Source organism: Cottoperca gobio, chromosome 4, assembly GCF_900634415.1.
Source record: "Cottoperca gobio chromosome 4, fCotGob3.1, whole genome shotgun sequence".
Lineage (NCBI taxonomy): Eukaryota > Metazoa > Chordata > Actinopteri > Perciformes > Bovichtidae > Cottoperca > Cottoperca gobio.
In genome coordinates this window covers 28,833,708-28,847,355 of record NC_041358.1, presented here as the reverse complement: position 1 = coordinate 28,847,355, position 13,648 = coordinate 28,833,708, and the positions used below count along the sequence as shown (strand labels likewise).

Genomic DNA, 13,648 nt, shown 5'->3' with positions numbered 1-13,648 from the left:
AACATGCAGTCTGTTTTGCAGCTCATATTTCCCTCTAACATCTATTTCATATTGCTGTGAAAATGTTTGAACACGTCACAATAACGTTATAATTTACCTTCGCCTAGTACTCATTTAACTGATAGAGCTTGAACGCATCATAATGCAACTCTACTGTTAGCTGTTAGCTACGTTTATTAGCCAAGCAAGCTGCTAACAGCTAACAGCTAACAGCTAACGGTAACTTGCTCTCCTCCTGCAGAATTCCATCCGTAGTTCTCAGGCTCCCAAAGACGCTGCACGACTTTGTGATTATATATCTGTACAAACTCTTCCTGTTCTCTGTACTGTGAGCACATTCCTCTGCACATTGCTGCACAATACTACCACTTTTAATTCAGATATAACATACATGTATTTTTATTTGTCATATTCCTATTTTAGTTTATTTTTTGGTATATATATGTTTCTTGTACACATTTTTTATAATATTCCTTTTTTCTCTCAATTTATTTATTATAATTATATATATATTTATATTATATATTATATATTTATTTCAATATTTGCTCTTATTCCATTTTAATTCCTCTTACTGTGTTTATTTATACACCAAAGCAAGTCTCTATGTGAAAACCTGCTTGGCAATAAACCGGATTCAGGTTCTGATTTAGATTCTGATTCTTCCTGAGATCAGCTGATCTGCGGGGCTCAGCTGATCTGCGGGGCTCCTGCGGTCGGTGAACAAGGCGGACACGTTTAAAAATGCTCATGTTTATTGGAAAAGCTCATCTCCACAGGCACAGCGGTGCAGCATTATTTTAAAACAAGGCCTCACCTGTTGGCTCAAGTCATTGTAGAAGTTAAACAGTCAAGGTTCATGCAAATAAGATTTCCATGCATTTTGCATAAGTTTCATGTCTACGTTCTCTACGGGTAAACACCTGTATTGTAGGTGAGACGGTTTAACTACTTGCTGCCCACGTGTTACAATCATTATAAAAGTGTGACCTACATTACTCAGCATGTGCTCAATGAATACATTGCTTGTGCTCGTCTAAAAAGTAAAGGTGAGATTAGTTGCATTGTTATTGCTCTGGTAACATAAAAGTGGTGAAATCTCCTGCAGTACTTTGCATAAATAGTGAACTGAACGTAAACAAAAGTGCTTCTTGAAATAGCAAAAAAGTCTGTTTTTAAAACTGAAGTATACATTTCACCGCCTCCCAAATAAGTGCATTTATATTGAAATGAATAATTCAAGTAGTTCTTGGAAAACAAGCTGATGTGTTTCTCATGCTGTGACTCAGTTTGTTTCGTGTATTAATGCATATCGGTGAAAAGTCATGAGGAGCATTTCAGTAGTTTCTCATTCAGCGTGACGACGGTCGGTACGAAGCGGCTCTCGGTGATAAAGTCTCCGGCGATGATGTTCAGAGAGCCGACTTTGGAGCCGGGCGTCTGCTCCTTCACCCAGCCGAGCAGCGCCGGGTACGTGGACATCACCAGGTCCTTCAGAGACTCTGTGGGGTGCGTGCAGATGTACTTCAGGTCCTCGGTCAGATTTATACCGGTGACGAAGAAACCGCCTGAAACACAAAACGTGCAGAATGTTTATGGGATGTGAGGGCCGAATACTTAAATTACATACGGTAACACTTAGATTACAGGTCATTAAACTTTAGTGAAGTTATTTATTTACTCTTTAACAATGAAATGATATTTTATTTGCATTTTGAGAAATGATATGGTAACAAGGCGTACACAAGTAAATAAAGATAAAAATCAACAAAGCAGAGGAAGATGAAAGCACTTTATTTTATTTCACAAAAGGTTTAAATATGATAAAATTAAAATAAAAGTACTTTATTTTATAAGATAAAAATAATAAAAAGGTACTTTTTATTATTTCACGAAATAAATGTTAAAATATGATAAAATAAAAAATCAAAGCAGAGGAAGAAAGATAAAAAAAATAAAAGTACTTTATTTCACAAAATAAAATTACAATTATTTACAATTACATCTATTAATTAATCTATCAATTACAATTCTTCATAAACATTTAATCCAAATGGCTATAATTTAATGGTTTGATTCTGCAAACTGTCTTTTTAATTTTAATAAATTTAGCAGACGCTCTTATCCAGAGCGACTTCCAGTGAACTCAGTACAGCGACAGTCTCCTGGAGCAAGCTCAGGGTTAAGTGCGTACCACTAGACCAGTAGGCCATCACCACCCTTGGTAATGATACCAAGCTAATAATAATAATAATAATAATAATAATAATAATAATAATAATAATAATAATAATAATAAATCAAAGCAGAAGAGGAAAGAAGAAAAAATAAATTAATAAAAAAGGTAAAAATAAGAAAACAAACAGCACAACACTAAGAGTAACTAAAGTTTAATGATTGATCATTTTATTATTAATAATAGAAGTATTAAATCTTTATATTCCTGTGTCTTCTACCTGGTCGTCCGTGTTGTTTCCGGTGTTCGAACTCCTCGATCAGAGCCTCGGCTCGGCACTTGTTGGCCCACCAGTACGGGATGTGAGGCCACAGCTCGCCGTGGCAGCTGGAGAGGTTGTGTTCATAGGACACGATCACTCTGTGGCCCAGAGCCCACAGGTTACGCAGAGTCAGCACTTCCTGAAATCAGCACAACAACAGGCTGTTTCACTTTCTGTCAAGTATTATCTCAAATAATATTTAAAGGATAAGACTGGCGTTATTCTATATAACACTATAATATACAATACTTTATAATTATTTAAAATATCCTCTATTGAATAGTATTTATCTAATATATTTTTAAAGACTTAATAAAGGAGCCTGCCCTAGTTTCAAGCTTTTACAGTTTTATCTACTGTTCAGATAAACTCTTTAGTGGGATACTTTTCAGAGTTCCCTCTGAAGTCTTATTATTCCAGAAGGCTCGGCTGTGATGTATTTTCTTATAACCCTCAAGAGATTATTCAACGACATTTACTAAATCTTTCTAACTTAAAAACAAACATGTGAAGCAGCTGAATGAATCTTGTTTACTACAGAGACATGAACCCAAAGTCATCAGATTTTGCTTTTAATTGCAATAAAGAAAGTTTTAAAATATGTTATTTCAAAGGTTTGCTGAAAGTCTGAACTCGCACGTTGTCCGTTCTGTCTGCAAGACAAGAAGCAACTTTTAAAATGCTTGTTTTCTGAATGGAGTTTGGTTCGGTCAGGGCGAAGCTAACATTGTAGTCGTCATCTCACAGGTATAAATTCATTGACACACATAGATATCTACATACTGTGTAACTTTAATTATATAAAGTTTAGATGTTTGTTATCGATGATGTTGGAAGACTTTCGCGACTCAACGTCACACGAATCTAAGGGTCTAAAGACAGAGGGTCTAAGGACAAAGGGTCTGAGGACAGAGGGTCTAAGGACAGAGGGTCTGAGGACAGAGGGTCTAAGGACAGAGGGTCTAAGGACAGAGGGTGTAAGGACAGAGAGTCTAAGGACAGAGGGTCAGAGGACAGAGGGTCTAAGGACAGAGGGTCTAAGGACAGAGAGTCTAAGGACAGAGGACAGAGAGTGTAGGACAGAGGGTGTAAGGACAGAGAGTGTAAGGACAGAGGGTCTGAGGACAGAGGGTCTGAGGACAGAGTGTCTGAGGACAGAGTGTCTAAGGACAGAGTGTCTAAGGACAGAGAGTGTAAGGACAGAGAGTGTAAGGACAGAGAGTGTAAGGACAGACAGTCTAAGGACAGAGGGTCAGAGGACAGAGTGTCTAAGGACAGAGGGTGTAAGGACAGAGGGTCTAAGGACAGAGAGTGTAAGGACAGAGGGTGTAAGGACAGAGGGTGTAAGAACAGAGAGTGTAAGGACAGAGGGTCTGAGGACAGAGTGTCTGAGGACAGAGAGTGTAAGGACAGAGTGTCAGAGGACAGAGTGTCTAAGGACAGAGGGTGTAAGGACAGAGTGTCTGAGGACAGAGGGTCTAAGGACAGAGGGTGTAAGGACAGAGAGTGTAAGGACAGAGGGTGTAAGGACAGAGAGTGTAAGGACAGAGGGTGTAAGGACAGAGGGTGTAAGGACAGAGGGTGTAAGGACAGAGAGTGTAAGGACAGAGGGTGTAAGGACAGAGTGTCTGAGGACAGAGGGTCTAAGGACAGAGGGTGTAAGGACAGAGAGTGTAAGGACAGAGGGTGTAAGGACAGAGGGTGTAAGGACAGAAGGTGTAAGGACAGAGGGTGTAAGGACAGAGGGTGTAAGGACAGAAGGTGTAAGGACAGAGGGTGTAAGGACAGAAGGTGTAAGGACAGAGGGTGTAAGGACAGAGGGTCTAAGGACAGAGGGTCTAAGGACAGAGGGTCTGAGGACAGAGGGTGTAAGGACAGAGGGTGTAAGGACAGAAGGTGTAAGGACAGAGGGTCTAAGGACAGAGGGTCTAAGGACAGAGGGTCTGAGGACAGAGGGTGTAAGGACAGAGGGTGTAAGGACAGAAGGTGTAAGGACAGAGGGTGTAAGGACAGAAGGTGTAAGGACAGAGGGTCTAAGGACAGAGGGTCTAAGGACAGAGGGTCTGAGGACAGAGGGTGTAAGGACAGAAGGTGTAAGGACAGAGGGTGTAAGGACAGAAGGTGTAAGGACAGAGGGTCTAAGGACAGAGGGTCTAAGGACAGAGGGTCTGAGGACAGAGGGTGTTGTATCCTGTACAGTCTGTAAACACTGAGACAAATGTATAATTTGTGATAGTGGGCTCTATAAATAATTTTGATTTGATTTGAATCAAGAATTAAATGTGAATTTAGCATCACTCTCGTCACCCGATGCAAATGTGGGTCCATTCATGTCTTTGCATTGACTTTGTATGTCGTTGACTTTAAGGAACATGCAGATTTTGGCCAGCCTTGTTTCTTTAAGCCTTTATAATAAAGTGGAGGAGAAGTTGTACCGTCTTGGGACAGAGTTTGGAGGTGAATACGTTGCGTATGGTGGCGAGCAGCAGCAGGTGGAGCTCCTGGCTCAGCCCCAGGAAGTGGCTGAAGGAGAGGATGAGCACCTCTCTGGGGTGAGCGTCCAGCCACTCTCTGATCTCCATCAGGACAGTCTGACAGGAACAACAGGGGACAGTTAGTCTGCTTCTCCTGCAGCACACGCCATAGCCTTATTTTAAAAGAAGTGGAACTTGTAGCGTTGTCACGTTCAGTTCTCACACACGATATGATGGAAGTCTGTAACCAGAAGATCTTTCTTTCTTCTCACATCCTGCAAACTGCTAACAGTGAAGAGCGTTTTATTCTGCAGCTGAGCTACCGGAGAAGTGTCCAGTGTTGGGAAGCTACTTTAAAGCTCTTAAAGCTCAAAGAGGGAAAAATCTAGTCAAGTGAACTAAAGATGCTCCGACAAAGAAGCTCAAATTACTTAAAGAAAAAAGATAAAGAAATTTATTTCAGAAATTCACAGGTCATACATTAATCAAAAATAAAAGAATATATAACTTTAGACCGTTTGAACAACTTGAGCACGGGTCTAAAAGATGATGGTTGTTGTTTTGTACAATCTTAACAACTAAAGACCGTGTCACACATATCCGTATGACAGAAATGTCTGCCGGCGCATATGAAATATCGGCCACAGGTTGATATAAATTAAGGGTAAGTTGTGATGGTTTGAAGGACGCAGACGACACGCCGAACACGCCAGACACACAGCGTATATGAAAAGTAGCTCAAATACGTCCAACTTTTCCACAGCGGTGTTGTAGCTGACGTATACATAATGAATACATAACAAATTATTATACGTATGTCCAACATTGATAGCGTATCACTTACTTATTTAAAACGTATCAGAGCGTCTGGACAACGGAGCTGGAAAAGTGCCGTTTGGTTCACGTCATGCTGATGCTGGAGAACGGCTAACATGCTGAACGCTAGCTGTCCTGTAGAAACACGTTTAATAAGTTACTCCGTCGTCAGGCATCATCTTAACATCGGGTAGGAATAGGGTATCCACTTGCTATCAATACATTGGCTGTAGGATTCACCGTCAGCCGACGTAGCCTATATCTAACGTACCTCTAACGTAGTCACGTAGGTATTCACGCACTGTATTTACGTACTATATTTACGTAGATAAGTATTCACGTAGGTAAGTATTCACGTACTGTATTTACGTACTGTATTCACGTACTATATTTACGTAGGTAAATATTCACGTACTGTATTTACGTACTATATTTACGTAGGTAAGTATTCACGTACTATATTTACGTACTATATTTACATAGGTAAGTATTCACGTACTATATTTATGTAGGTAAGTATTCACGTACTATATTTACGTAGGTAAATATTCACGTACTGTATTTACGTACTATATTTACGTAGGTAAGTATTCACGTACTATATTTACGTAGGTAAGTATTCACGTACTATATTTACGTACTATATTTACGTAGGTAAGTATTCACGTACTATATTTACGTAGGTAAGTATTCACGTACTATATTTACGTAGGTAAGTATTCACGTACTGTATTTACGTAGATAAGTATTCACGTACTGTATTTACGTACTATATTTACGTACTGTATTCACGTACTATATTTACGTAGGTAAGTATTCACGTACTATATTTATGTAGGTAAGTATTCACGTACTGTATTTACGTACTATATTTACGTACTGTATTCACGTACTGTATTTACGTAGATAAGTATTCACGTACTATATTTACGTACTGTATTCACGTACTATATTTACGTACTATATTTACGTAGGTAAGTATTCACGTACTATATTTACGTACTATATTTACGTAGGTAAGTATTCACGTACTATATTTATGTAGGTAAGTATTCACGTACTATATTTACGTAGGCAAGTATTCACGTACTATATTTACGTAGGCAAGTATTCACGTACTGTATTTACGTACTGTATTCATGTACTATATTTACGTAGGTAAGTATTCACGTACTATATTTATGTAGGTAAGTATTCACGTACTGTATTCACGTACTGTATTTACGTAGATAAGTATTCACGTACTATATTTACGTACTGTATTCACGTACTATATTTACGTAGGTAAGTATTCACGTACTATATTTACGTACTATATTTACGTAGGTAAGTATTCACGTACTATATTTATGTAGGTAAGTATTCACGTACTATATTTACGTACTATATTTACGTACTGTATTCACGTACTATATTTACGTAGGTAAGTATTCACGTACTATATTTACGTACTATATTTACGTAGGTAAGTATTCACGTACTATATTTATGTAGGTAAGTATTCACGTACTATATTTACGTACTATATTTACGTACTATATTCACGTACTATATTTACGTACTGTATTCACGTACTATATTTACGTAGGTAAGTATTCACGTACTATATTTACGTACTATATTTACGTAGGTAAGTATTCACGTACTATATTTATGTAGGTAAGTATTCACGTACTATATTTACGTAGGCAAGTATTCACGTACTATATTTACGTACTATATTTACGTAGGTAAGTATTCACGTACTATATTTATGTAGGTAAGTATTCACGTACTATATTTACGTAGGTAAATATTCACGTACTGTATTTACGTACTATATTTACATAGGTAAGTATTCACGTACTATATTTACGTACTATATTTACGTACTATACTTACGTAGGCAAGTATTCACGTACTATATTTACGTAGGTAAGTATTCACGTACTATATTTACGTAGGTGAACACTACTTTATACCTTATATCAACGTACCCCAGCGTAACACCACCTGCTCTTAACGAACACTACTTATACCTTACCTTATATCAACGTACACCAGCGTAACACCGCCTGCTCTTAACGAACACTACTTATACCTTACCTTATATCAACGTACACCAGCGTAACACCGCCTGCTCTTAATGAACACTACTTATACCTTACCTTATATCAACGTACACCAGCGTAACACCACCTGCTCTTAATGAACACTACTTATACCTTACCTTATATCAACGTACCCCAGCATGTTGCCGATATTGTTGTATACGTTATGCATTCGTTGGGTATTCGTCTGATACAGTTTGTATTAGTAAGTGATGCGACATCAACAGGTTACATGCGTATCTGTATACGTTCACTTTTCTGATCTGATGAAAAGTTGGACGTATTTGGCCGTGTGCGACACGGCCTTTAAACAATCTTCAACTTCACTATTTTACACTAAAACACTAAACAATGAGTCTATCTTTATCTGTCTGCAGAATCCAAGAGGTTCAATTACAAAAGAGAAGCAAGAAAAAGATTAATAATAATAATAATAATAATAATAATAATAATAATAATAATAATAATTACTTTTATGGCCCCAAATTGTTTGTAGTTTCAGGTAACTGCACAAAATATGGCAAATTAATTAATTAAACTATTTGAATCATTATGTAAATATGATTGTAGTTGAACAACCAGCAAATTACTGCAAAATGAAGTTAAACTAGTTTAATTACATGCAGTTCACTGATTCCCAACGTGGAAGACTTTCCTGCTTCCACAGGAACATCACCAGAACATTCATGATTTACGTGCATGTGAGAAAGAAAGAAATGTCCTAAAAGTGAGACATGTTGAATTCATAAGCAATAAAAAGCCCCCCCCACTCACTGCACAGGTAAAAACCCAACAAGGACAAGAGGGGGAATGAGCAAAAGCTATAAACTCTGTTTCATGCTCAGGATCGGAGCCACGTTAAATTGCATCGTTCCAATAATAAAAAATAAAAAATATATAGAGAAAATAAAATATATGAAAAAAATAGAATGAAAAAAAATGTTTATATTAAAAAGAAAAATTAAATAACAAATAAAGTAAAGTAAAAATTAAAATAAAATAAAAACATTTAAATAAAAACATTAAATCAATTTGGTTGTTTTGCTGCTACAGCGGTAGTTGTCCTGGTATGAACCGTATGTTACGGTGGGTGACTTTAGATATTAACTGACAGAGTTCACCGACTTTATGAATCTTTTCTACTTGTGCAACAACATCTCAGTATTTTCTATCATCCTGTAACGACGACTTGTGCAGCGGCTGCTCTTCAGGAAACATCCACAATGACCACAATGTTTTCAGACACAGTGTTGATGAAACATTCAGAACTAATCTAATTAAAGTCTTAAAAAGCCAGTGATTTAGTGTCACTGCAGAGACGATCGTCTGCCGAGCACGACTTCTTTATGGTGTGTGTGTGTGTGTGTGTGTGTGCATTACTTCACCTCCACAGTGAGCGTGGTGTACACTCCGTGGTAGAAGTACAGATCAGTGGAGCTGTCGTTGGGTCGATGTGCGATCCTCAGGTCACAGTATCTGACCCCACAGTCCAGCTGCTGCTTTATCGTGAACTCCTAAAACAATTCAGAAAATAAACGTCTTAATGTTTTATTTAGATTGAAAAAGAAAAGAAAACTTTTAATAGATGTCGTAAACAATAATAATAAACAACATAAATAAATATTACACTATATATATATATAGATTTAATTACAGTTGCTCCATTTTAGAATAAAATACAATAAAATATATATAAATATAAACATAGAAGTTAAAGTAAACATGTGCACTACAATATATACCAACAATAAATATGTATATTAATCTAAGTGTATATAAGTAAGACAGTGTGATGCAGTAATAAAGCCAAAGTGTCATTTTAAGTCCGTATTGTAGTTTGAGTTTCACGTCTGGGAGTTATTACCTGCGTTACGGCCCACTTGTACACGAAGGGGCGAATAAGAGGCTTCATGTATTTGTCCAGTTTTTGGAGCATGTCGGGCTGCGTGAGGTCCACCGGAGATCTGTCGTTCATATCCAGACAGTACGTTATTGCGTTGTGACTGCCTGACGGGGGAGAGATCATGAAGATGCATCGTCACGACACAGCTCATGTAATAGATATCATATGCACATTTCATGTCACGATTATCCTGCAAAAATCATTCATGATTCACTACATTATTAGTACAAGTGGCTGAGATGTGTTTCCTCAGACGGGTGGCGTCTCCCTTAGAGAGAGGGTGAGAAGCTCAGCCATCAGGAGAGACTCGGAGTAGAGCCGCTGCTCCTTTACGTTGAAAGGAGCCAGTTGAGGTGATTCATCTAGTAAGGAGCCACCTGGGCGCCTCCCTAGGGAGGTGTTCCAGGTACAGCTGGGAGGAGACCCCGGGGAAGACCCAGGACTCGGTGGAGAGATTATATCTCCTCACTGGGAACACCTCAGGATCCCCCAGTCGGAGCTGGAGGATGTGGCCCGGAGAAGGGAAGATTGGGGTTCCTTACTGGAGCTGCTGCCCCCCCCGACCCCGGATAAGAGGTAGACGATGGATGGACTATATTATTCCTATATCCATCAAAATATGATTAAAACTCTTAGAAATGTCACTGAAACATTTACTTACTTACGTTTAGTTAAGAAACTAATATTCATATTGCACCACAGAACGTGCCTCTGCGTTAATGAGGCTTCAGTAATAAATAACATTGTGCCAGTCTGTTATTATTTATGTATTTTTTAAATCCGACTCTCGTGATAGAAAGCCGGACATCTTTTTATGATTTCCTGACCTTCAACTTATTGTTATGATCTGCGATAAAATCCGATATCGTCCCAAATGTAGAAATCTGTATTTGTTGTGCTTTCAGCACTTTAATGTGTTGGTCTTGTTTTCTTTAGCTGCAGCACATCGAGCCTCCTCAGCAGCCGCCGCACTCTGAAGACTTATCAAGTCGCTTCAGTACAATGTTGAAGTACTTCTACTTCACTCGAGTATGTCCATGTTCTGCTACATTACACGTTTACCCCACAACACGACTGCCCAACGTTGACAACTCTAGTTACTTGTTACTCCTCTCTCCTGTGTGCTGGTATGTGTCCGCTCACCTGGGATGGCCAGCTGGTACAGGGGGGTGTCCCACAGGGCGCAGGGCAGGTGAGACATCCAGCTCTCCATGGGCAGCTCTCCCAGAGACGGCTCACTCTCCACGGAGGACGACATGCTGAACTCCAGAGTCTGTGGACGCGTTGAATGAGGGAGATTATTAAGTGAAGTGTCCTGTAGTGTCACATCAGCAGCTGTGGGGCATTCGTGTTCGTTTAATTATGATGAATGTCACACAGAAACTTCTGCATGGGGGTCGGTAGCGGAAGATATTACAGATAATAAGGTCAAACAAGGGCGAGGAAGGATTTATTTTTATTTTGCGTTTTAAGAATTAAGACAAAATTCTGAGGGAAAAAGTCGAAAATGTCGTAATAAAGTCAAATGTTTTAAAAAGAATATTGAAATGTTAAAAATGAAATAAAATTTCCGAAAATAAAGTCGGAATTTCGACAACTTTCCGTATACGCGCTAATGCTAGTAGTTTATTCTCAACATAAAAAGAAATAAAAGTTATAAATACTCAAAGCTGAACTTTATTCTCGACATTAATGAAAAGAAAACCTCCGTCTGAGGTTTTTCATGGTTTATACTGAAAGTTCGACTTTATTCACGACATTTCGATTTTCATCTGTAAATGCTAAAAGACCCCCCCCCCCCCTGCATGGCCCTCACACTCCTCCTCCCTCTCCGCCCCGTCGGTCTGTCCTCTCACTTACTTGATCGAGCTGCTTCCTCTCTTCAAACCAGTGAAACCAGTGAAACCAGTGAAACCAGTTAAACCAGCAAACACGTTGACCGAAACTAAAGGCGTGCGCCAGCAGAAGTCCATCCCACAGCGTCAGTGGATGTCATGGCTGTGAAGATGAAGCGGAGATAAAGCGTGGCCGTGTCCCGCAGCAGCAGCAGCCGTGCCCCGCAGCAGCAGCAGCAGCAGCAGCCTGGTTACACCTGCACAGCCCGGGATGAGGAGGACGCTGGGTCCGGCGCATCGCACCTCCAACTGTCGTTAATCCATGACGGTGTGATATCCTCGGTACGATCTGCCGGCTGCTCCAGGTGCAGCAACATGCACCGGGTGTGTGTCGCTGTGCTGAGGCGCAGCTGCAGAGTGCGGGCCGGGGAGGGAGGGCGGCACCGCGGCGCGCCTGCTGACAGATCAGCAGATGCAGAGAGGCTCTTAAAGAGCCCACACAGGGGCGGGCCGGGCCGGGGCATTTAAAGGGCACCTGCATGCAGAAAGATTTGATTTCTAGCAGCCTTTATATGGCACTCAGCGGGACTGTAATCACGTACATTTACTCAAGTACCTGTGACCTATGATTTTGAGGTACTTGTACTTTACTTGAGTATTTCCATAGTATGCTACTTCATACTTCTACTCTACTACATTTATCTGACAGCTTTAGTTACTTTACAGATTCAGAATATTAGCTAATACAAAATAAAGAACTATGATATATTATTATAGGTTAAGATATCCAGCAGCAGTAGGCTTTATAAAGTAATTACAATTACCAGCTGTGATGAACACATTAATGCATCAATAGTCATAATCCAGTAGTTTAATATGTATTATTCTGAAATGGGCTATTACACACAATAAGTACTTTTTACTTTTGGTACGTTAAGTATATTTTCATGCCAATACTTTTGTACTTCTGTCACAAGGTGCGTCACAGCTGGTGAAACATACCTGAGGGGGGTGGCAGCAGCATCTGTAGCTAATAATATAATAATAATAATAATAATAATAATAATAATAATAATAATATATTAATATTATTATATTATTATTATTATTATTATTATTATTATTATTATTATTATTATTATTATTATTATTATTATAGTTTAGAGCAGTCGGGGGTTCATAGATATTCAGAGTGGCCGTGATATAATTATTTTATGATGGTTTTTTGCACATTGACAAGTTTTGTGTAATTAAATTAAATTAAAAGGTTTTGTTTTTGCTTCAGTTTGTTTGATTACGGAAAAACTTTACATTTTGCAGCGGATTCGAATCACGGGGCGGATAAACGCGTCATTCTTCACTTCTGGAAACAGCCTTTGGTGGAGGTCTGACTCTCCAGGTGCCCTTGTATTTATTTATTATTTATTTGTCTTTAATATTCTCAGCTGCTGTAAAAGTTACATTTACAGTCGGGGAAATCAATCTATCAATGATGATTGTCCTTTATAAGCGTGTAGGAAACAAAATGGCGACTCACTCCATAGCTACAAGTGGTGGCACCTTTTTAAAATATATTTATTTCTGCTCCACAAGTTATGTTTGTTACATCTCTAATGTTTGTCTTGGAGTGAGAACATCTGCTCGTTATGTCCGGGGTAGAGAAGTGCTGGCAGCTGTTTCGTATCTTCAGATTGACCTAGAAGTGAACAGACTGATAAAAGATTAAGTTGTGTGTTTGTGATAATGTGGTCGTCGGGTCTTTTTCAGCTTCTTCAGCAGCTCAATAAAGCTGAAGCAGCACTAACGGCTGCAGGAAGCTAGAAAACTGCACCAAGAGCTGCAAAGTCCAACCGGCCGATTTAAATCAAACCCCACTTTCCCTTTCTCTGCTTCTCTCACATGCACAAGTTCAATAAAACAGAATTATGTATTATTAGGCACACCTAAACATTTATTATTTATTCTGATTAATAGTCACTTTAAAAAAGAAAGTTGCTCTGACGTCCTTGGAGGACAAAAAAAGCCATAAAAT

At 38.9% G+C, this 13,648-nt stretch overlaps 1 protein-coding gene across 1 annotated transcript; it reads right to left on the bottom strand.

Moving 5' to 3' along the window:
* Positions 1-697: 697 nt before the first annotated feature.
* plcxd1.1 (phosphatidylinositol-specific phospholipase C, X domain containing 1, tandem duplicate 1) lies at positions 698-12,059 on the bottom strand. The gene is made up of 7 exons (XM_029429771.1): positions 11,642-12,059; positions 10,925-11,054; positions 9,743-9,885; positions 9,264-9,392; positions 4,934-5,089; positions 2,457-2,637; positions 698-1,568 (listed from the first exon to the last, which is right to left on the bottom strand). Exons 2-7 carry the CDS (start codon positions 11,037-11,039, stop codon positions 1,324-1,326), a joined length of 969 nt encoding a protein of 322 aa, XP_029285631.1. The 5' UTR covers positions 11,040-11,054; positions 11,642-12,059; the 3' UTR covers positions 698-1,323.
* Between the last annotated feature and the right edge of the window lie 1,589 nt (positions 12,060-13,648).